Here is a 26523-nt window from a genome sequence, read left to right as displayed (position 1 = left end):
TGACACCAGTCACAAAGAGGGGATGATTTCTCCCTTTAACTGCTTTTCCCTGACTCTTCTCAACACAGGAAGCAGGAAAGACCCCAGAAGTTTGGACCATATTCCTCTCCAGACCAGACTCACTTACTGGAGTCTAAACCAAGTCACTTGTTTTCCCTCAGAATTGTCACCTAGACCTTTGATTTTCAGTCTTACTTAAGTAACTAAATGTTTCTACAGATAAAAAAAATAAACATTTAATTAGTAAAACCACTTGAACTTTGCTAGTCCTGTGATGAATGTTGCAGTCTTTGTGAAATAAAGAATCTGAGCTTTTACAACTCCAGGGCAAGTCTTGAGTTCCTCAAGTAAGAATTCTTGGAGCTCTTTCAGGGACCACACCTAAATGCCCTGCCATCTCAGAAACTGGATTTAAGTGAGGCATATTTGCATGATATCATCAGTCTCACTCTCTTTTCCAAAGTCATCATTGTCCAGGGCAAGACAAAGTCAAGACACCTGGTGATGATTCTGGATGCAATGGATGACCTTGGGGTCTTTGAAGTCCTACCAAACTCTAGACACTCCTGATTCAGCTGCCTTCATTACCAATGCAATTGATTGTTCTCATTCTCCCATTTGACCACATGCTTGGGGTAGATACACCCTCAACTCATCAATGGTTTTGAGACCCCTCACTAACCCTCAACCTGATTTAGCTACATCAACAGAAATAGTTTATCATGGTGTGACTGTTAGGCATGCTACAGTATGAAACTACAACTGAGAGTTATGTGACTTAGGTGGAATTCAGAGGGGAGGGACTGGTTTTCCTTGAACACATACTATACATTCGGATATGATATATTTATGTATATATGTATATACCACTGTATGTGAAATAGAAAAATTCAAATTTAAATAAAAACATAAAAAGATAGAAATATAGGGGAAAATCTGGGAAATACACATGGAGAGCCAGAGAGATAGAATTAAAGAAATGGACGTCAGTGTTGCATCCATGAGTAAGAGCAAGCCTTTGAATTCGAAAGCCCTGGTTTCAAGTCTTGATGTCTATGATACTGGGCAAGCCATTGAACTTCAAAGACTAAGAATGGCACAGAAAGTGGAATCTGGAATGGTAAAGGGAGATTTCTTCTTTACCTCAACAAGGTTCCTTATTTTAATAAAACAACTTCTAATTAACATTAATTCCATTAAAAAATGCTGCAATTGTTGTTCTGGTTCTGAATCTATGTATATATATATATAATCTTTGTACATGTATTAGCTATATACATATAGACATTTATAGAAATTTATATAAATATAGGTGTAGAGAATCCCCTCCCTAATACCCACTCACATTAGGAAGTTAAGGTCCCAGGAATTGAATTCTTTTCATTTAGGCTTTGGGAGAAAATCTGAAGGTTTGAAATTTCTCAATCCTGTTAATTTAGAAGCCTGTACAAATTTTCCTCAGTATCATTCAGAAAGGTAGCATTGTGAAATCTTGCTGATATGGGCAAATTTATGTGGTGTGTGTGTGTGTGTGTGTGTGTGTGTGTGTGTATGTGTGTGTTAGTGTGTTGTATATATATATATATACATATATATGTGTATATATATCTATATGCCTATAAATAGTACTTCATATACATTATTTTATTCCTAATATAGTAACCAGTAGTATATATATATATATATATATATATATATATATATATATATACATATATATATATGTATATATATAAATATATATGAATATATATAAATATCTACATATAAATATATATTATATAATAAATATATAATGCATCATAAATACATATATATAAATACATATATATTTGGTACATACTTTTAAAAACATATTAAAGATATATATATATAAAAATGCATTTGCTAATATATATGCATATATATATTTTCATAATTAGAAACAGAGATGCTTTGTTTATGTGTAGGTTTTTTGAATGTGTAAATAGTTATGTGTACACATTCATATAAAATTAAATCCTAATTTATGTATAAAACATATATATGTATGAGTATACACTTATGTCAGCATATTATCAGTGTGTATATACCTTGAATGTGTTTTATTTTTTATTTTGTTTTACAAATCCAATAAAATATCTGCGACTTTGGAATTGTGATTTTATTTCTGATTTTAAAAACAATCCTAATGCAGTATCTTTTTGCTTCTTATCCCAGAATTTTTATTCCCCATTCCAGTTCATCTTTTACTCAGCTATCATAATGGTTTTCCCCAAAATCAAATCTGATCATAACACCCTCATTTAATAAAACTGATAAAAATATCTCTCATATAAAGCCCTTTCTCATGGGCAAAAATTATAGTGATTTTCCTCTTAGAATATGGACTTTAATTCCAATATTACTTGTATGTATTAGTTTATATTTTTATTCATATGTTTTGACAGAAACACTACCTACTATAATTTCATTACAATCTGTATGTGTGTATACACATGTTTACATTCAAACATACACACATAAATATAGTATTGAAATAATACTATGGCACTTGACCCCACTAAAAACATCTAAATATTTATATGAATATAAAATAATTATGTTATATGCACACATAAATATTTATGCATATATATATATTTAAATACATGTTTAGATAGGTATCCACTGTATCCACACCATTCTTAGCAGGTCTGCTTCCTATACGAACAGAAAATAGAGTGATGATAGTTCTGGAAGGAAGCATGAGAAGGCTATTTTTGCACAACATTCCACGTGATTCCATCAGCATGTTGTACATGTCATGCCATCATTCACTTGATCTTCTTCGATTACAAAGTAAAACAATAAACAAAGACAGATATAGATCTAAGTAAAATGGATTTTTCCCCATAAGAATCAGTCTCTCCTCTAAAGTACAGTTAAAAGAAACCAAATTGAATGGACTTGCAATTTGGACAAAATTGAACGCTACACGCAAAAGACTTATGCATTAGAGAAGTCTCAATGAACCATGCAAAATTAAAGGGTGGACTCTTTTCATGTTACTTTTTTATATAAATAAAAAATGACTTCTATCTTAAATAATTATGCTCAAGAGAAAGGTCAGAGAAGCTGTGCATAACAAAGGTGCAATTATAACCTTGACTCCTCTGAGGACTTCAGGACGCATATCTCCAAAGGGGATTGGGCAGTATATTTCTACTCAACCTAATCTTCATTCAGTATTTGAGCAACTATAGTAGTTTCACAAAGAACAGTTTGAGCTTCTTTTTCCCTCTGACATTTCCAATGAGAACAGAACCAATTTAGTGAGGATAGAAATAATCTTTGGATACTGTCTAACACCTGTGATTGGGTGAGGAAGAAAAATCAAGACATACTTTGGAAAGAGAAATGCCACAACTCTTGACTCTGGTATTCTTTTCTATTCTTTATGGTATTCATTTTTTAGGTTTTTGCAAGGCAATGGGCTTTAAGTGGCTTTCCCAAGGCCACCCAGCTAGGTAATTATTAAGCATCTGAGTCTGGATATGAACTCAGGTACACCTGACTCCAGGGCCGGTGCTCTATCCACTGCGCCACCTAGCCACCTGATATTCATTTTCTGAAAGGTGAATTTGCTTTGTTAGAATTTTGGGGTTCAATCTCGGAATATGACATTACCTTTGCTTAGAGAGTCATTTGAATTAAAGAAAACTGAGACTTTAATTCTTCCTCTAAAATACAGTAGACCTGTACCTGAAGCCAGGCATTTAATCTATCTGAGCCTCTATTTCTCAACCATAATAGGGTTTAATGTCTGTAGCACTGTCACAGAGTTTGAGTCATGGATGTGATATTTGTATAAATCAATTTGCAAAATCGTACCAGGGAACTATTATTTTTATTATTATTATTATTATTATTATTATCATTATCATTATTATCATTATTATTATTATAATCATCATCATCATCATCATCATCATCATCATTATTATTACAGTTTTTCTGTTCTATATAAACAGACACCACCTCTAGCTCAAGTAACTTCAGTTGTTCAGATTGGGATAAAATGTACACATTTTTAGAAAAGTAAGATTAGACCTGCTTTGCCTTTCTCTCAGGGTTATAAGGAAGTTCCCACTGTAAGAATTCCTCAAAAGAATTTCATAAAATCTAGCTCACTATGAACATGTTTTGTACTAATGAAAAAATTGTTATAAATATAATTATCATTATCATTTTTTAAAACAGCATGACAGTAGATAAAGAAATGACATTGTAGGATGAAAGATATAAATTTAAATCAAGTCTGTGACAAAAAAGTCTTTTTTTGTGCCTCTTCTCAATTAATTTAACTTCCCAATGCATGAGGTCACATACTATTATTAGTTGATATCCCTGAATGTCAAGATTTTTCTCTCTTGGTATTCTTCCTATGATAAACTCACAGAACTCATATGATATTACTTTTAGATAATGCATACAATATATCAAATCTGCATAAGTCATATTATGATTAGAATGGTCTGATTGCTTCTCTAAATGAGTAAGACTAGACCTGAGATCACAGACTTTCTAAATAATAAAGTGTTTCTGTGCTCTACTTTTAAAATTTGATATCCTCAACATCTTTTTTTTTTTCAAAATCAATTACAGGAACCCAGAAGATCTGAGGAGTTCAACCATCATTATGGAATTCTTCCTTATGGATTTTTCCAAAATTCGAGAGCTTCAGGTTTTACATGCCATTTTTTTCTTGGTCATCTATATTTCATCCCTGATGGGCAATCTCCTCACTTTCACTGCCATTGTCACTGACCCACACCTTCATTCTCCAATGTACTTTCTTCTGAGTAACTTATCCCCATTGGATCTTGGTTGCATCTCAGTCACTGTTCCCAAATTCATTATCAATTCCCTGACAGGTAATCAATCTATTTATCTTCTAGGCTGTGCTGCTCAGGTTTTTTTCTTTATCTTCTTTTCTGGAACAGAATTTGCTTTCCTCGTGGCTATGTCCTATGACCGTTTTGTGGCCATCTGCCATCCCTTGCATTATGAGGTCACCATGACACCACTCCGCTGTCTTTGGGTGGCAATTGGTTCATGGGTGAGTGGACTTATCTGTTCTGCTGTACATACAGGGAACATGTTTCGTTTGCCTTTCTCAGGATCTAATATGATAAATCAGTTTTTTTGTGATATCCCTCATGTCCTGAAGGTCTTGTCTTCTGAGGTTCATGATACCGAATATGTTCTCCTTGCCACGATTTCAACTTTAGATTTATTTTGTTTTTGTTTTTTAATTATATCCTATGCTTATATGTTCTCCACTGTATTTAAAATGCCCTCTGAGGAAGGACGCCACAAAGCCTTGTCTACCTGTTCACCACAATTGATTATTCTTGTCCTGTTCCTTCTTGATGCTATAGTTACTCTCTTGGGTCCTTTATCAGACACTTCACCAGTCCACAATCTTCTCATTTCAATGACCTATACAACATTGCCTCCATTCATGAACCCTATTATTTATAATCTAAGAAACATGAAAATTAAGGCTGCACTAGGAAGGATAATCAAAATTGCTTTCCCCCCCAAAATTGAAGTGATCATGTTGAGAAGATGAAAAAGTTGGAGAATGTTTGAACAACTAGCCTGTAAGTGAATTGAATTGCTAATGTTTTGACTACAAATAAAAAAATAAGTCCTGAAATATTCTGAATAAATGATAATTTCATTTAACAAGGGAAGAATTTGTCATTGTTATTGTTAGTTTTCAATTAGATATATCTAGTAGCCCCAGAAAGCTCCATCTGTATTTTTCATTTTATTTTTTTTGGGGGGGGGGTTTCAAGGCAATGAGGTTAAGTGCCCAAGGTCACAGAGCAAGGCAATTATTAAGCCAAATTTGAACTCCGGTCCTCCTGACTCCAGAGTCAGTGCTCTATCCACTGTGCCACCTAGTTGTCCCACTATATCTGTATTTAATTATTTATTTGACCATAAGTCTGATACAAAGGATCAAAATTATTACAGGAATATGAATTGATCACATAGGGCACAATTTCATTGCATTTTCCTCAATGTGGATGGATTTATTCTCTTCCAAAATCTAATTGGGGCTTCTTACCTTGAAAACTTTATCACTTTTATGTGACAGAAATGATTTGTTACACCTTTAATTGTTTAAAATGTTCTTCCATTTCAAAATTCGGTTCAATTGTCACCATTTTCATGGACCGTTTAGCCTTTACTTTGCATTTCAGTTTTTACTTGTATTGTAGGAGCTGCTAACTTTTTCAGGAGATCCTTAATAAATTGATTCCCCCTAGGCAAGTTGATAGCATTAAAGAACATGAAAAAATACTTAGCAAAAGTAATGATTTTTTCAAGTTCTAAACAAAAATGCAACAGTGCGTCTATTCCTTGTTTCTCTTCCTTTTGACCTCTGTAAAGTGAGTCTTTCAAATAAGCTTGAGGAATTAAAAGACACTTCAATCTTTATCCTTTAGTGGCCTTTTAAACATTGAGATAAAATTCTCTAAAATACCACTGGAGCCAGGAGACTCCTTGAGGAATGTGAGCAAACACTAGAATTTGAAAAAGGATATTGGACTGTAAGAAAAAACTCTTTCTTGAAGGAGAATATGCTTTGACCACAAGAAGAGAGTACATGGGGGTTTCTCAACTTTCTCATCTATTTAATTAGACAATAGTGTTTTGTAATTGAATAATTTGTGACAGGTGAGGGAGGGGAGCTCTTATAACTTAAAAGAAAAACTCAGTGAGTGAATTCAGAGGATAACAGTATATTAGAGTTCTATGAGTAAGGAAGAAATAAATCTTTCCTCTTGGGAAATGAGTTTAGAATAGAAAGAGACTCAGAAAGCCTAGCTGACTGTTGTTCCCACCAGACACTTGACTCACAGGGGCAACAGCATGAGCAGTTCCTTAAAAAGTGTGGCTGTATCCTTAGAAAGTAATTAATTATGAGGGGAACCCAGTTTTGCCAGTATCAAAAAGTGTTCCCAAACAGCCATGCCTCTACTACTGTATTCTGTATGTACCCATTTCCATAGTGAACTTCACACTTATGAGAGGGGAAATATTTGGTTACCTGTGTTCATAGGATACTATTTCAGGAAATGTCTAGTCTGAATTAATTAATGTCCTGCTTGACAAATACAGCAAATTAAAACAGGCTCTTTATATATAATTTTAAAATTCTGCTCACTTCGGCCATTTTGATACTTCAGCTATCATTATTTGGAGGCACATAAATTCTGAGGTTGGGAAATAGCAAGAAATATGCGATATTTTTTTAAAGGGATAGACATTTTAACTATTTTTAGAATCATATTCCTCTTGTTTTGCATGATCTTTTTGTTTTTAGTCTGAATATCCTCATATTATTCAGGTTAGAAAGTCAATATATATGTGTGTATATATATATATATACATATATATATATGTATATATATATATATATATATATATATAAATTTTACTCACTGTCCTGAACCAACTGCTGAAAAAAGCATGAAAGCTTTGATCTGCTTCATTTCTATCTTGCATCAGTTTGCTTCTCCAGGTCAGTCAAGTCTCCCCATGACATCCCATTGAACTGGTACCAGATTTAGTTCAGATGTTCATTTGGCTTGACCTCCATTGTAGCTCAGAACTATGCGTAACCTTCTCATAAGCAAGTTGAAAAATCCTGGCCCCCAAACACCCTGCTTGTATTATCTTTTCCATCAGATTAAACAGAAGACTTTCAGTTCTCAACACAACTCTCTTGAATTATTGAATACTAAAGTTATCTTTGTATTCATCTTCTTCACTTATGAAACTTTAAAGTCCTCTCAGGGTTAAAAATCATTAAAACAAAGACAAAATATTACTCTTAGACTATTCTTAGGAGAGGGAGAGAGACCTTGCATTCTCAGTCAGACACCCTCCTGATTCTGCTAGGGAGTGCAACAGTGTACTGTTTCCAGAAAGACCTTGCATTGATTCTGTTAGGGAGGGAAATAGTGGAATACTTCCAGAGAAGAGAACTTGCAGTCTTAGTTGGTCACCTATTTGATAATAGATTGTGAAAACTGTAGCCTGGCTTCTCTTGTTTGATAAGTACTAAACTAAGAAGATAGTAGAGTTCCTTAGAAGACCTTGAATACTCAGACATTAATTCATTTAACAGAAGGTCATTAGAAATCATCTTCTGATGCCTTTGCCATCTGGATGGTGAGGTAATATTTCATGAAAACCTTTTATTCTTCTCTTTGTTGCTGGGTAGATTTTTCACATAAAGATTATAACTCTGAAAACCTTAACCATACAGGTTGGAAGAGAGGGGGTTAGGGAGGGGGGAATCATGCTAGGCCATATAATCTTTCTTGACTGTCACCTCAGGGCAGCTCCTTGATCTTCACAACCTTTGTGAGACTTCGAGTATGGACTTTTCTCCAGAAAAGTCAAAATAAACTTTATTTTTTGCTCGATTTTTATCCCACACAAACCTAATGGTTGCCAAGCCCAGAACACCAAGTAAAATTTCATTTCCTATTTAGTTGCAAGAAGATTTTATTCCTTTGAATGAATTATTTGCCTTGACAACTTGCCCTCAACTTAAAAATGGCATGATATGAATAACAGATAAAACCTCTTCCACACCTCATATTATCCAATTCTGTATTTTTAATTGCTCTGTTTTTGCACTTGTTATTCAATCTCAGCGAGTTATGGATTACTGAGTCTATCAGTTTAATGTTTACAATCCTGTGTTTATCTCCCCTCTCACACAAAAGAGATCTGAATGGAAAAAATGCATTTTTAGGAAATATATTTATCTCATGAAACCTTTACAATTGTTGTCATCTTGGACATAAGGGTAAGTATGAACAATCAAACCAGGATTACAGAATTTAATATTCCTTCCCTACGGATCTTGATTTTTTTAACGTGATATCTCATCTCACACTTTAACTTTGTCATAGGTTGGCTTCTGCAGCAGCAATTTCCTTCCTCACCCAGGTCTTTTGAAATTCCAGGTTTTCTTCAAGCCTCTACTCCAATGCCTGCTCTTATACAAGGTCTATCCTATTTCTTGCTTGATCATAAATTTCTGCTCTCTCCATAGATCTGACAGATTATTCCTTGCTCTCTTTAATTGGTTTATAGTATTACCCTTTTTGTCTACATGTTATAACCATGTTGACCTCATTTTGGTTTAGGGTATGACATGTGGGGCTATGCTGGTTTATGCATTACTATTTTCCAGTAATTTTATCAAATGTTGGTCTATTATCCCAGAAACTGTCTTTGGGTTTGTCAAACAGTAGATTGCTGTAGTCATTTACTAACATTTCTTTTGTTATTATTCTAATTCATTAGTCTATTACTCTATTTCTTAACCTTACCTAGCAGTTTTGATGACTGTCATTAGTGTGTGTATATATATATATATGTGTGTGTATGTATGTATGTATATATATATGCTATGTCCTATATAAATCTGATACATCTAGGGCACCTTCCTTTGACTTGTTTATTTCATCAGTTCCCTATATATTCTTGATATTTTGTTGCTTCAGATGAATTTTGTTACTAATTTTTCTAGTCTATAAATTAAAGTTTTGATAGTTTAATCGGTATGACAGTGAATAAGTAATTTAATTAATGTATAATGGTCAGTTTTATCATATTTAAATTTACATATATTACACACATAATATTTATATGTAATAACATATATATTATTATAGTTACACATATTTATATATATAACAATATACGACATTATTTTTTATATTAATTCTGCCTGACCATGAGCAGTTGATGCTTTTCCAATTGTATAGATCTGACTTTATTTTTGTGAAAAATGTTTCTTATTTGTATTCATATAGTTTCTAGTTTCGTCTTGGGAGGGAGATTCCCAAATATTTTTGCTGTCTCCAGTTACTTTAAATGTGATTTCTCCCTCTAATCTCTTGCACATGGACTTTGTTATTTATACATCAAAACACTGATAATTTATATGAGCTAATTTATATTTTGCTACATTGACAAAATTATTGTTTCAAGTAGCTTTTATTTGATTTTCTAGAGTTCCCAAAATCATAGAAAGACACTGATCTTTTGAGTTGACTCATGATCACACACACAATCACACACACACACGTGTGTGTGTGATTGTGTATGTGTATGTATACACTGAGCCCCTTCCACTAAGAAGTAAACTCCTTGAACCTAATTTCCAGAAGTTTTATAAATCTATTTTTCTCTATTTTCTTAAGAACCTTGGTTTACCTTGATTTCTTTTATTTTAATACATTTGATCATGCATTTAATAGAATAGTGGGCTAAGCAGAATTATGCTTTATTCCTATCTACCAATTAAATATGCTGTCATTCCATTTTAAAAGTTTCAGCAAATTTCTTTATCTCTTTTTACTTTCCCAAGTTATCTCTTGACATAAAGATGAACACATTTTATTCAAGAACTAACTCATTCAAAATATGAGGACTAAACAAAGAGGATTTTTCATCAATAAATACTAATTCTGTCCCTGCTGTATTCCAGAAAGTCTACTAAGCACTTAACTCCTTACATAAGCAGCAAGACTAAAAAGGGAACACAGATAATGTGCCCAAAAAAGAGAAAAAGCCGTGATGAGCATAGAAGATGAAAATAATAACTCACCTGGCTTTAGTCACACTTCATTAGCCTAAGTTTCCTAACTTTAAACTCTCCTTCTATCGAAGAATCTATGGGCATCCCTTTCTGCTTCCTAAAAATAAGGAAGAATGCTATCCTAAAGGGAAGGGTTTAATTGGTTCACTGATATCTGTTTCCACTACCATTTTCTCTTTCCCCTCTCTTTCTCAATGATATCATTGATGTTCATTATTTAATGTCCCATTTGGGACTCTCAATTTTGCATAAACATATAATATAATTCAATTCTTGATATTATTCTATTTTATATCATGAAATTGCAATTGTGGTTGATTTGCAATTCAAATGCAATCAGAGATGAATATATATGGAATTAAAAGAGACTGTTAAGGAGCCCTAGGGGGTCAGGCTATTCTTAGACCTATTAGGACTTACCTCTTCTGGACAGCTTTCTTTAGCAATGTTTTCCACATCACCACCTTCTAATATCATCCCAATCCATCTCTCCTATTGTTCCGATTTCTATGAATATCATCCCTCTCTTTGTAGTCACTCTGATTTGAAAACTTACTTCTTCCATTGCCCTCACCCTCCTTTATCTTATCAATTGGACAATTCCTGTCAATCTTAATTTCATGAAATATGTAACATTTTTATTATCTGTGACATTTTCTGAAATCAATTTTTTAAATTCATCACCATTTCTTCCTCTTTTTCCTCCTCTCTCATCATCATCATCATCATTCTCATTCTCATCACCATTATTAGGAGTTTTATAGTATCTATTTTGTGATAGGAACTGTGCTAAATATTTAACCAATATCATCTCATTTGATCCTTTCAACATCCCAGTGAAGTAGTAATATCATTATCCCTATGTTATAGCTGAGGCAAAAAAGTTTAATGATTTGTTCAAGGTCACACAGCTAGTAAGTATCTGAGGTTCAGTTCTTCTCACTATTGGTTCTTTGTTCTATTTACTCTAGGCCATTTCCAACACCACATACTTTGATTTTGCCAATCTCGCAATTTTTGCTTGTCTTTTGTCTTTACGTTATGCAATCCAACAAACCTCCAATACAGATATGGTCATTTCATTCCCCTATTAACAATTGTGTTTCCTCTTGTGTTTAGTATACAATTTCATCATTAATGAACCACCATTACCATCATTATCTAACTCTTACCTGCCTTTGCAGCTTAATTCCACATTATTCCTTAATAAATATGAAAAGATATTTTAAATTAGTCAATCAAGATCATTTTTTTCTGTCAAATATTGCAAGAATTTCTGAAATAGAAAAAAGTGAAGATAAGATAGATCATTGTGCTAACATTCTAATAGGGAAGATAATTTGCAAATATCTAATTCATGTCAGTTAAACGTGGAAATGACTGATTTTCTCTGGGGAGAGGGATTAATATTTGGTAATCTCCTCTGACATAAGTAAGATCTCAATATTCAGACAAGGGAGGACAAAACTGATATAGATAACAATAAATTGAAAGTAGTAATCAGTGTTGTTGAAAACAATTTAAATACAATTTAGTCAATTACTTTCTCTGCCCATACTCTAGCAAACTCCAAATATATCTGGTTCATATATGTCTATATGAAGACCTACATTCATGTAAGTATGATGTTTACATATACATATTTGGGTATACAGGTCTATAAGAAATAGAGAAATTAATTGACATCTTAATAGAAACATAGAAAGATACAAAGCTAAGAAAAAATAAAACGTGGGGAGACAGAGAGAGATAGGACAGATTGAGGTATATTTTCTTCCAGAGTAGAATAAAACTATAAAAGTCCTTATTTCAAGTTGTATTTCTTCCAAATGCTAGTTATATGATCCTGGGCAAATATTTTAGCATCTATGTGCACTAGCAGCTCTGTATGAGTCTAAAAATGCCACAGAAATTGGATTCTGTAATGCAAAGGGAATTTTCCTATTTCTTCATCAGCATTTCCTTAGATCAATGAAATAACTTGTGATTAAATAATGATTAAGCTAAAAAATGCTAGATATTTTTGCTCTAGGTCTGGATCTATGCACTCCTCTATGTACATGCATCATTTGACAACTTTATTGTAAACATGTGTTTAGAATCCTCTTGACCCCCCTTCACCAAATCCTCCTCACATTAGTGAATGACATTCCAAGGATTTGGCTACTACTAATCCTGTTAGATTTCTGGGAGACTTCTGAGAATTGGAAGATTGCTAATACTTTTAATTGCAAAGTCCATGCTATATTTCTCCTTTTCAATCAGGAAGGTAAACACAGGGAACCTTGTTGAATGATACAAATTTATGTCATATATCCCCCTGTTTGTGTTTCAATTACTCCCACCATTAAAAATTACATAAACACTCAAATATTCATGCACGTTAAGTATTCCTATTTTACCACAACTCTGCATTTTATAGATATAGATGTATGCATGGATAAAAACTTATATATCCATATATATGCATGATAAATGATAGTATGTGTACATTGGGTATGCATGCATTTCCTAAACACATTTAAGTTTTATACATGAATACACAATATATATATATATATATATATATATATATATATATGTATACATACATATATATATTGATAAATGAGTATATGCCTATAAAATTAGGAATATTTAGTCTATGAATATGTACATATGCACATGGAATGCTTGTCCTTCATTTTTGAAGAGTATCACAGCATTAGGAAAATGATGCCATGACAAGTACACAAATTGGATGTGAGTGAGGTGATACTCTGCTGTCACCAACTTCACTTTCTACTTCAGAGGCATCTTGGTTCAGTGGTCAGATATGACTCAGGATGACTGTAGATGATCTTGGATGCAAGGCAATCTGGGTTAAGTGAATTATCCAAAGTCACATGCATATGAAAATATAGCTTTGTAGCCCATATCACTAATGCATGTCTATGTGCTTGTGAATTCATGCATGTATGTGTGTGTGTGTGTGTGTGTATATATATTTATATTCATGCACACATAATAGTATTTCATTTGCTGTGTACATATCTTGCTGATTTTTTGAAGATTTATAAATCAAATAGAATATTTTTGCTTGAGGTAGAGACTATGTTTCTGACTATACAAAAAAATCCTATTTCAATATACTTCTGGATGTTATCTCTGCCTAGCTTTTACCCATTCCAGTTCAACTTACATTTACCTATCAAATTGGTCTTCACAATGGACAGCTCTGATCACATTATGTCCTATTTAATAAACTTGACAAAAGAATCCGGCCTATACATCTCTTTCATATGGCTAAAAATGTATGGCTGCCTCTCACTCCCAATGCCAACTTTCGTTCAATTAATACATCTATGAATTTGGATAATTTTAGATAAATATGATTTGATAAAAATCTACCTAGTATCATCTTATTGGGATCTCTGTCTTTGAATACCCATTCATATTTACATGAAATGATAGTACATACCTGGTGCCCATAGTTCATATATATCTATGCACACATATTCACACACATATATGCAGATACATATATAGATTGATGTGTATATGTTCATATATCTACATATTTTAATCATACATCTACATGTGTGGATCCATATTCATATACATAGTACATAGTATGGATATATACAAACACATGCAGTTGAGGGTTTATATGTAAATATACATGTGTTTATATGCATGTCTTCATGTAGATGCCCATACCTAGATAGGTGACAGCCTGTGGGTCAACAAGAATATAGATCTCAGTACACTTGCAATTTTTGCCATGAAGATCAAAGTTCATCTGTAAAAGACAGACATAAAAGAAAGCAGATTAAATGGATTTGCATTTTGGACAAAACTGAACTCTACTTGGAAGATCCCCATAGATTATAGAATTCCAAATGGACCATAAAAGATTAAAGTCTGAACTCTTTTTTTCCATATCATTAAGAAAAGAACATCTACCTTAACTAATTATACTCAAAGGAATGGTCAGAGAATTGGTGGCTCATAAGGATAAGATTAGAACCTTGGCAACTCTGGGGACTTCAAGAAACATTTCTCCAAGGGACAGTGGCCACTGTATTTCCACACACTCATGTTCACTAAATATTTCAGCAAATCAAGGAACTTCTCAAGGTACAGTTTCAACTCCTTTCTTCCTCTGTTCCAAAGGAGAACAGAACCTACTTAGTAAGAATAAAGATAATCTTTGGATGTTGTCTAATACCTGTGATTTGTTAAGGAAAACAAAATCAAGACATATTTTGGAAAGGAGAAATGCCACAACTCTTCATTCTGGTAACACTGTTTAATATTTCATTTCTGAATAGCCAATTTGTTTAGCTAATTTGGAGGTTTGATCTCTGTATAGGCCATTCCACTTTAAAGTCATTAGATTATGGCCGACTTGAATTAAGGAAAACTGCAAGTCTTCTAGTTTACAATAGAGAATTTTTATAGCTGAGAATGTCATTTAATCTCTCTGAGCTTCAAATTCTCTTTCATAATATGTGTATGATACATGCAAGATCTCACAGAGTTTAAAGTGTGAGCATGAAATTTGTAAAATTTTGCAAAATTGTTACAGATAAACATTATTTATTATTATTGTTTCTTTTCTACATAAACAGACAGCGCCTCTACTTCAGCAAAATTCAGATGTACCGACTTGAATAAACTGAACAATTTTGTTTTACAAAGCAGAATAAGATCTACTCTCTCACTCACCAAGTGTTATTGGTAAGTACCCCAAAAAAGTGAATTCCTTAGGAGAAATAGTAATGAATAATCTAACATTTTAGGAATGTTTTGTGCCAATATAGCACTTATTGTCATACACATACGGAGAGAGACATATGGAGAAAGAGAGAGAGAGAGGGAGGGGGACAGAGAGAGAGAGAGAGAGAGAATCAGATACTGTCATTCTTTTTAATGGTTTAGACATTTGTATCTCTGACTTAAATACGCATTATCCCCTGACACTAAAATTACATGTTCCAAAACTAGGGGAAAAATTAAATAATCAAAACGTTTAAGTTTAGAGTGGAAAAGATTATCATAGCAGCAAATCTGAATATATATGGGGTGAAAAGAGCTGCTTAGAAGAATGACTACATCAAATTCAATGAACTAAGTCAATAAGATCATGGTGAGAAACAGATTTGAAATAGCAAACTTGAAAATGAATGGAAACAAAAGTTTTTATAGCAAATGCTTGAAGATTATCAATGGAGGGAAGAGGACAAAGATATATACTATAAAATCATTTCAATGTGTTGATTTTTTTGTTACTACAACAAATAATTCACAGCAATGTAACTCTTTAAATTACCTTTTTTTCTGAAGAAAAAACCTCCTATTTTAATTCTAGCCATACCATTGAGTTGATCAAAAGAATAGTGCAACATTTAGAATCTGAAGAGGTGACATTATAAACTGGCTTTGCTACACACCGTCTATGCCAACTGCCAACCCAAGGAAATTCTTAACTTTTACAGGCTGCTTCTACAATTAGGGAACTAGACACATGAAATCTCAAATACAGGCATTTCTGATTCTGTAAATCTGTGATTCAGTTTAAAGATTGCACCAAATTGTGATAAATTCATTCACTCTCTTTCAGCTGTGTTTTAAGGAACTTTTGATGAAATCATAGGTTCCATAGGTACTTCTAAACTTCCAAGAGACTAAAACAGACACCAGAAATTTGACATCCTGGAAAATGGAAATGCCTATGTTTGTGGAATTGACTTTGTCCTGGACCCTAAAGGGTCACTGAAAAATAAAATTTTAATTAGCACTGTGTGTCTGGTGATCGAAGGGATTCAATAATTTATATACATATTTATATTCTATCAGTCATTGATTACACAGATACATGTTCTGATTCTGGATGACCTGGTATGTTGCAAAAGACAATCTATCCAGGGAATGTAGAGATGTGTTTGTGTGTGTGTGTGTGTGTGTGTGTGTGTGCCTTTGGGAAGGGAAAGTTAAGAATGGGAATCCTGTTCACTAAGGCACTTCAAGGAGACACAGTTTGCATGATGGAACAGATGTATTCAATTTGCAAACTAAAGATTGTTATGGTAGAATCACAATTCATACTATGGCCTGTTAAAAGTTTTGATTGTCTCTCTAACATAGTGAGTAAAAAAGATTACAATGAAGTGTCTTTCTATTTTAAAAAAAAAAATTACTTCTGTGTTCTCCTTTTAGAATGTGATATCTACTACTTATATTGTTTCGAGATGAGTTACAGGAACCCAGAAAACATGAGAAATTGTACCATTATCATGGAATTCTTCCTTATGGATTTTTCAAGAATTCGAGAACTTCAGATTTTACATGCAGTTTTTTTCTTGCTGATATATATTGTAGCCCTGACGGGCAATCTCCTCACTTTCACTGCCATTGTCACTGACCCACACCTTCATTCTCCAATGTATTTTTTCCTGAGCAACTTATCCCTATTGGATCTTGGCTATATCTCTGTCACTCTTCCCAAATTCATTGTCAATTCCCTGACAGGTAATCAATCTATTTCTCTTCTAGGCTGTGCTGCTCAGGTTTTCTTCATTATCTTCTTTTCTGGAACAGAATTTGCTTTGCTCGTGGCTATGTCCTATGACCGCTTTGTGGCCATCTGCCATCCCTTGCATTATGAGGTCACCATGACACCACTCCGCTGTCTTTGGGTGGCAATTGGTTCATGGGTCAGTGGGTTTATCTGTTCTGCTGTACATACAGGAAACATGTTTCGTTTGCCTTTCTCAGGGTCTAATATGATAAATCAGTTTTTTTGTGATATCCCTCACGTCCTGAGGGTCTTATCTTCTGAGGTTCGTGATACTGAGTATGTTCTCCTTGCCATCATTTCAACTTTAGATTTATTCTGTTTCTGTTTTTTAATTATATCTTATGCTTATATATTCTCCACTGTATTTAAAATGCCCTCTGAGGAAGGACGCCACAAAGCATTGTCTACCTGTTCACCACAATTGATTATTCTCGTCCTGTTCCTTCTTGCTGGCATTGTCACAGTCTTAGGTCCTTTATCAGACACTTCACCAGTCCAGAATCTTCTGATTTCAATGACCTACACGATATTGCCTCCATTCATGAATCCCATTATTTATAGTCTGCGAAACATGAAAATTAAGGCTGCATTATGTAGGATAATAAAAATTGCCCTGTTCCCCCCCAAAATGGAAATGATCATGCTGAGAAAATTAGAAAGTTAGAGAATGTGTGAACAACTAGTCTATATGTCAATTTAATTGTTAATGGTTCGTTTATAAAGATAAAAAACAAGCCCCAGAATAGATAATAGATAATAGATAATAGTTTCATTTCAACAAAGGAATCATTTAATATTTTTGTTGTGCATTGTTTAGATGCTTCTAGTGGCCCCATAAAATATATCTTTTAATTATATATTTGGCCATGAATCTGAAACAATGGATTAAAATTGGGACAGGAATATGAATTATTTACATGGGACCCAATTTCTTTGATTTTCCTGTATGTGGTTGGATTTATTTTCTTCAAGAACTAACTCTGACTTCTTACATACATGACCTTATCATTATTCTTTTATGTGATAGAAGTGACTCTTAAGCCTTTAGTTGTTTAAAATGCAGTCCCTTTTCAAAACTTAGTTCAATTGTCACCATCTTCATGGCGCCTTCTATAATTCTTTTAACCTTTGCTTTGCTTTTGAGTTTATACTTGGTAATTTTTAAAGAGATTCTTTATAAAATTGTTTCCCCCTAGACCAACTGATAACATTAGAGAACATGGGAAAATTACTTAGCAAAAGTAATGAGTTCTTAAAGAGCCATTGAAAATGAAATGTTTTGTCTATACCTTGTTACTCTTCCTGTTTTGACCTCTGTAACAAGAGTCCTTCATATAACCCAGATGGATTAGAAGGAACTTCAATCATTATACTTTGCTGCCCTTTTAAACAGTGAGATATAATTCTCTAAACAATCTTTTGAGCATGGAGGCATCTTGAGGAATATAAGTGAACTCTAGAATTTGAAAATGGATATTGCAATGTAAGGAAAACCCTGTTCTTGAAGGAGAAAATGCTCTTAGCACAAGAAGGGCCCATTGGAATTTCTTGGTTTTTTTCATCTAATTAGGCTATAGTGTTCTATAAAAGAACAATTTGCCAAAGGACAAGATCATGACTTAAAAGGAAAATGTTCAGTGAGGGAATTCAGAGGATAACAGTACCTGAGAGTTCTATGAGTAAGGAAGAAATCAGTCTTTCTTCTTGAGAGATGAGTTTAAAGTAGGAACAGACAAAGAAAGCCTAGGTGACTGAGCTTTCCAGTAGTCACTTGGCTCATAGGGGCAACAGCATGAGCAGTTCCTTAAAAAGTGTAGCTTCATCCTTAGAAAGTAACTGTGACCTCTCAGACTGGCCAATATGACCAGAAAGGACAATGATCAATGTTGCAAGGGATGTGGGAAATCTGGGGCAATAATACATTGTGGGTGGAGCTGCGAACTCATCCAACTTTTCTGGAGAGAAATTTGAAATTATGCCCAAAGAGCAACAAAAATGAGCATACCCTTTGATCCAGCAATACCACTACTGGGTCTGTACCCTGAGGAGATTATGAGAAAATGGTAAAAACATCACTTGGACAAAAATATTCATAGCAGCCCTGTTTGTGTTGGGAAAGAATTGGAAATTAAGTGAATGTCCTTCAATCGGGGAATAGTTTAACAAACTGGTAGATGTATGTGATAGAACACTATTGTTCTATTAGAAACCAGGAGGGATGGGAATTCAGGATTTGCATGAACTGATGCTGATCAAGATGAGCAGAACAAGAAAAACACTGTACACCCCAACAGCAACATTGGGACGATGATCAACCTTGAGGGACGTGCTCATTCCATCAGCGCAAAAACCAGGGACAATTTTGGACTATCTGGAATGGAGAATACCATCTGTATCCAGAGAAAGAATTGTAGAGTTTGAACAAAGACCAAAGACTATTACCTTCAATTAAAAAAAAAAGTCATATTATTATGCAATTTTGCTATCTCTTCTACTTATTTTTCTGCCTTAAGGATATGGTTTCTCTCTCATCACATTCAACTGAGATCAATGTACACAATGGAAGCAATGTAAATATTAACAGAATGCCTTCTGTGGGGGGTTGGGAGGAAGGAAGCAGGAACAGGGGAAAAATTGTAAAGCCCAAAATAAATAAAATCTTTCTAAAAAACATGAAAAAATGACAATAATTGTGAGAAGAGCCCAATTCTACCAGGACCAAAAGTATTCCTAAACAGCCATGCTTCTACTGTCTGTGTCCATTTCCATAGTGAATCTCACACTTATGAGAGGGGAGATATTTGGTTACCATTATTCACAAGACACTATTTCAGGAAGTGTCTTTACTTTGAATTAATTAGTGTCTTACATGACAATTCAAAAACAGCGAATTAAAAGAGGATCTTTATGTATGAGTTTAAAATTCTGCTCACTTGGGCTATCTTGGTCCTTCAGCTATCATTATTTGGAGGCACATAAATTCTGAATTTGGGGAAATAGCAAAACTGCTAATTATAATGCAATTATATATAAGATTCTTGAAAGGATAGACTTCCTTTTAATTATTTTTAGAATCATATTCCTCTTGTTTTGTATGATCTTTTTTTTAGTCTTATTATCCTCATATTATTCAGGTTGAAAAGTCAATAATATATACTCACTTTCCTGAACCAATTGCTAAAAAGCATTAAAACTTTGATCTGCTTCACTTCTATCTTGTGTTAGTTTGCTTCTCCAGGGCAGCCAAGTCTTCCCATGCCATCCTAGATACTCATTGAAATGGTACCAGATTTAGTTCAGCTATTCATTTGGTTTGAATTCCATTGTAGCTCCGAATTTCAAAGCCTAAGTTGGGCAATAACCTCAACATACTCATTAGCAAATTGAGAATTCTTGCCCCCCAAAATCCTGCTTGGATTATATTTTCCTTCAGATTAAAATAAAAGATTGAATAATTCTTGACACAACTCTCCTGAATTATTAGAGCCTTTGTATTCATCTTCTTCACCTATAAAAATTTAAAATCCTTGAGAGCAAGGAGAGCAATTTTATTATATCTAGAATTTTACCTTCCCTAGTATTCAGTAGTGTGGTCAGACTGGGCTTGTTACACTGGAAAAGTTAATACAGACAATAATAGGGAAATGTTTTGTGGGATTAACTTTTTCTTTCTTTCTTTTAAATTTTGTTTTATTTATTTTTGCCTTCAAATAGTTTGATTTTATCTGACTATTGTTTTCCTAAGTACACATTATTTCATTAAGTTACAGATTGTTTTGGTTTATTCTATCTTTGTAGTCCCCCAATCAAAGCACAAGTTCTCCTCTATAACAAATTCTAGCTGAATCTTTATTTAATTTCATTTAATGAGTCAGGTAGGATACTCTTTAGAAGATACCTGCTACATATCACAGCGGGTAACTTGATCTAGGTTCAACCTAATAGGTGACAGGTCCAGAACATCAAGTAAGTTTTAGTTTTCTATTTAGATAGAAGATTTTATTCCTTTGAATGAATTATTTGTCTTGGCAACATGTTCTCAACTTTAAAATGAATGGCTTGAAATGAATAACAGATAAAATCTCTTCCACAACTCACAGTATCCAATTCTGTTTTTTCATTGCTTTGTTTTTTCAGTTGTTCTTTTGAGTGAAAAATTCCCCAAAAAACCTTCTTAGGGTTAGTATTCCTAGTGAAATCCTCTCAGGGTTAAGAAATATTAAAGAAAGGACAAACTCTTATTCTTAAACTTTCTAGAAGAAAGTCCTTGTATTCCAAAAAAGTTGGCTCACTCTCCTAACTTTTGATAAGATTACTTTTACTGACTACTGGAAAGATAGTAGACTTTTTCCCTTGAGAAAAGCCTTGCATTCCAAAGAAGCTCATAAGCCTTCTTTGTTTGATAAGTAGATTGCCCTAGACATTGTGCTCCAAGACAAGTTATGTTACTTCAATAAGACAGTTATAATCCTAATGGTTATTCTCACCATCTGGATGGTGAGGTAATATTTTATGAAAACCTTTCATTCTTTTCTTTGTTGCTGGGGTAGATTTTTCACAAGTAGAATGTAAATCTGAAGACGAAACAATGAGTCCACAGAGAGGGATGATAGGGAGGAGGAGGGGATTGCATTGGCCATATAATTTTGCTCGACTGTCAATTCGGGGCAGCATCTTGATCTTCACTAACTTTGTGAGACTAGGAGTGTGCTCTTTTGTTGAGCAAAGTAAATATATATGACATATATGTCTGTGTGTGTGTGTGTGTGTGTGTGTGTGTGGACTTTCATGCCACACACTTTTTTATTAAAGATTTTAATTGAGTTTTGAAATTTTTCTCCAATCTTACTTCCCTCCCCCCAATCCCCCCCAATGGAAAGCAATCTGTCAGTCTTTACTTTGTTTCCATGTTGTACATTGATCCAAATTGAGTGTGATGAGAGAGAAATCATATCCTTAAGGAAGAAACAAAAAGTATATGAGATAACAAGATCAGACAATAAGATATCTGTTTTTTTTTTCCCTAAATTAAAGGGAATAGTACTTGAACTTTGTTCAAACTCCACATCTCTTTATCTGGATACAGATGGTATTCTCCATAGCAGACAGCCCAAAATTGTCCCTGGTTGTTGCACTGATGGAACGAGCAAGTACATCAAGTTTGAACATCACCCCATATTGCTGTTAGGGTGTACAGTGTTTTGCTGGGTCTGCTCATCTCACTCAGCATCAGTTCATGCAAATCCCCTCCCTGAATTCCCATCCCTCCTGGTTTCTACTAGAACAGTAATGTTCCATGACATACATATACAACAGTTTTCTAAGCCATTCCCCAATTGAAAGACATTTACTTGATTTCCAATTCTTTGCTACCACAAACAGGGCTGCTATGAATATGTTTGTACAAGTGATGTTTTTACCCTTTTTCATCATCTCTTCAGGGTATAGACCCAGTAGTGGTATTGCTGGATCAAAGGGTCTGCTTATTTTTATTGCCCTTTGGGCATAGTTCCAAATTTCTCTCCAGAAATGTTGGATGATTTCATAGCTCCACCAACAGTGAAATAGTCCCAGATTTCCCACATCCCTTCCAACAATGATCATTATCCTTTCCGTGATGCTTTAATTTGCATTTCTCTAATAAGTAGTGATATAGAGCAATTTTTTCATATGACTTTGGATTGCTTTGATTTCCTCATATGGAAATTGACTTTGCATAACTTTAGACCATTTGTCAATTGGGGAATGTCTTTTTTTGTGGGGGGGTTGCAAGGCAATGGGGTTAAGTGGCTTGCCCAAGTCCACACAGCTAGGTAATTATTCTCTGAGGCCAGATTTTAACTCAGGTACTCCTGACTCCAGGGCTGGTGCTCTATCCACTGCACCACCTAGCCACCCCATGAATGTCTTGGTTTTTTTTTAAGAATTTGATTCAGTTCTCTGTATATTTGAGAAATGAGTCCTTTGTCAGAAATACTAATTGTAAAAATTGTTTCCCAATTTATATTTTTTAGCTTGGTTACAGTGTTTTTTTCCATGTAAAATATTTTTAATTTAATGTAACTACAATTATCTAGTTTGTTTTTAATGATATTCTCCATTTTTTCCTTTATCATGAACTCTTTTCTTTCTATAGATTTTATAGGAAAACTATTCCTTTTTCTCCTAGTTTGCTTATAATATTGATTTTTATGTCTTGATCCTATATCCATTTTGATATTATCATGGTATAGGGTGTGAGATGTTGGTCTAATCCAAGTTTCTGCCATACTAACTTCCAATTTTCCTAACTGTTTTTTTTTATCAAAAAAGGAGTTTTTAATCCCAATGGCTGGACTTTTTGGTTTTATCAAACAGCAGATTATTATAAGTATTTCTTGCTATTGCACCTAGCCTATTCCACTGATCCACCACTCAATTGCTTAGCCAATACCAGACAGTTTTGATGACTGATGATTTATAATATAATGTTAGATCTGGTAGGGTTAAGTTATCATCTTTTGGACATTTTTCATTAAATGCCTGGAAATTCTCAACTTTTTCTTTATCCATATGAATGTACTTACAAATTTTTTTTCTAACACATTAAAGTAATTTTGGGAGATTTTTATTCCTAGGGTACTAAATAAGTAGATTAATTATGACAGAATTGTCATTTTTGTTATATTAGCTCAGCTTATCCCTGAGAAGTTGATATTTGCCCAGTTATTTAAATTTGATTTTATTTTTTGTGAGAAGTATTTTGTAATTGTTTTCAAAAAGTTTCTGAGTCTGCCTTGGCAGGTAGACTCCCAGGTATTTTATATTGTCTGACGTTACTTTGAATGGGATTTTTCTTTCTAGTCCTTTCTACTGCATCTTGCTAGTCATATATGGAAATTTTGAGAATTTATGAGGGTTTATTTTATATCCTGAGACTTTGCTAAAGTTGCTAATTATTTCTAGATTTCTTGGGAATTCCTAGGTACACCATCATATCATCAGCAAAGAATAAGACTTGTCTTTTTCTTCCCAATTCTAATTCCTTCCATTTCTTTTTCTTCTCTTATTGCTTAAGTTAACATTTCTAACACAATATTGAATAGTAGCGGTGATAATGGCCATCCTTCTTTCACCCAAGATCATGTTGGGAACGCCTCTAGCCTATCCTCATTGCATATAGTGCCTGTTGATGGTTTCAGATAGATACTGCATATTATTCTAAGGAACAATCCATTAATTCTTATGCTCTCTAGTGATTTTAGTAGGAATGACTGCTGTATTTTGTCAAAAGCATTTTCAGCATTTATTGATATAATCATATGATTTCTGATAGGTTGTTATTTTTATTAAGGCTAATTTGCTTCCAATTAATTTTGGGTCTATTCCTCCCTGGCTCAATATTGCATATAATTTTTATTGCATTGTGATCTTATTCAGCATTTCTGACTTTCTGCAATTGATTTTTAGGTTTTTATGCCAAGGTACATGGTCAGTTTTTGTGCATGTGCCATGTGCTGCAGAAGAAAATGAATATTTCTTTCTATCCTCATTCAATTTTCTCCAAATGTCTATCAAGCCTAGGTTTTCTAGCAATCTACTTACCTCCATAACTTCCTTTTTTGTTCATTTTATGGTTAGATTTATCTAAATCTTAGAGTGGGAGGTTGAGGTCTACCACCAGTAGAGTTTTGCTTCTATGTCTTCCTGTAACTCCTTCAACTTCTCCCCTAAGAATTTGATGCTATACTACTGGGTGCATACATGGTATTGAAGTTACTTTATTTTCTATGAAAACTTTTTAGGAGTATATGGTTTCCTTTATTATCTCTTTTAATTCTATTTTTGCAGAACTTTGCCTGCAATAAGGATTACTACCCCTGCTTTTTTTCATTTCAGCTAAAGCAAAATATATTTTGCTCCAACCTTTTGCCTTTATATGCATCTCTTTGCTTCAAATGAGTTTCTTGTAAGCAGCATGTTTTAAGATTCTGCTTTGTAATTCACTCTGCTATTTGCTTATGTTTTAAGGGAAAATTCATCCAATTCACATTCAAAGTCAAAATTACTCACTCTTTATTGCCCCCCCCCAGACTGTAATTTTCTCCTTTTTTCACTTTATCCATAGTCACCAGCATTTGGCTTCAGAATACCACTACCTTCATTGTATTTTCCCTCCTATATTCAATACCTTCCCCTTTATTTCCCATTTCCATTTGCCACTTCTTCCTCCCTTCCTTCTGTTAGTTCCTCTTCCCCCCTCCCCTTTTCCCCTTTAATATTTGAAAGGTAAGATAAGTTTCTTAACTTAACTGAGTGTATGTATATTAACTTTAAGCCAAATCTGATGAAAGTAAGAAACAGGTGGTTCTCATCTCTTCCTTTCTTCTCCTCTATTGCAATAGGTCTTTTGCACCTCTTAATGTAATGAGATTTACCCCATTCAGTCATTTCCATCCTCCTGTCTCTTTACTGTCCCCTTTAAGGAGGTATTGTTTTTAAATAATTCTATCTGTGTCACAGAAAAGACATGAGTATCCATTACTTCTGGCTAAGTAAATTCTAATAGAGTTAAAATTCTCTAGAGTTATTAGTCTTTCAGGTTTTTTTTTCTTTACCTTTTTTTTTCCTTTTCATTTGTCTCTTTGGTCTCCTGTTTGAAGTCCAAATTTTCTATTAAGCTCTAGTCTCATCATTAGAAAAATTTGGAAATCTCTTATTTCATTTAATGTCCATCTTTTCCACTGGAAGAGAAGCCTCAGTTTTGCCAGAGACTCCATACCTTGCTGTATTCCAAGCTCCCATGCTTTTTGGAACATAGCATTCCAGCCTCTTCAATCCCTTAATGTTGATGCTGTAGCCAGGTCCTATGTAATTCTTACTGTGGCTCCATGGTATATAAAATGTTTCTTTCTAGCTGCTTGCAAGATTTTCTGTTTTATCTGATAGTTCTTCAATTTGGACATGCTATTCCATGACATTTTCATTTTGAGTTCACTTTCTGGAGGTAATCCATATATTCTTTCAATAACTATTTTGCCCTCTGGTTCCCTGATGGTAGGGCAATTTTCCATTACTAAATCCTACAATATTAATTCCAGGGACAGCTTGGTGGCACAGTGGATAGAGCATCAGCCCTGCTTTCAGAAGTACCTGAGTTCAAATCTGGCCTCAGACACTTAATAATTACCTAGCTGTGTGGCCTTGGGCAAGCCACTTAACCCCATTTGCCTTGCAAAAAAATTTAAAAAATATTATGTCCAGAATTTTTTTCTCTTCAATATTTTCAGGAAGCCAGAAGATTCTTAGGTTGTCTCTC

General features: G+C 33.8%; 2 protein-coding genes across 2 annotated transcripts; both read left to right on the top strand.

Annotated features, from left to right (window-relative positions):
- Window positions 1-4660: 4660 nt before the first annotated feature.
- LOC141519429 (olfactory receptor 14I1-like) lies at window positions 4661-5596 on the top strand. The gene has a single exon (XM_074231670.1). The coding sequence runs from the start codon at window positions 4661-4663 to the stop codon at window positions 5594-5596; it is 936 nt and encodes a 311-aa protein (XP_074087771.1).
- Window positions 5597-16896: 11300 nt separating this feature from the next.
- Window positions 16897-17889, top strand: LOC141519428 (olfactory receptor 14I1-like). Its single transcript, XM_074231669.1, has one exon. The coding sequence runs from the start codon at window positions 16897-16899 to the stop codon at window positions 17887-17889; it is 993 nt and encodes a 330-aa protein (XP_074087770.1).
- The last annotated feature ends 8634 nt before the right edge of the window (window positions 17890-26523 follow it).

Source organism: Macrotis lagotis, chromosome 3 (assembly GCF_037893015.1).
Source record: "Macrotis lagotis isolate mMagLag1 chromosome 3, bilby.v1.9.chrom.fasta, whole genome shotgun sequence".
Classification (NCBI taxonomy): Eukaryota; Metazoa; Chordata; class Mammalia; order Peramelemorphia; family Peramelidae; genus Macrotis; species Macrotis lagotis.
Note: the sequence above shows the minus strand (reverse complement) of the source record. Positions and strands in the feature narration are given on the sequence as shown.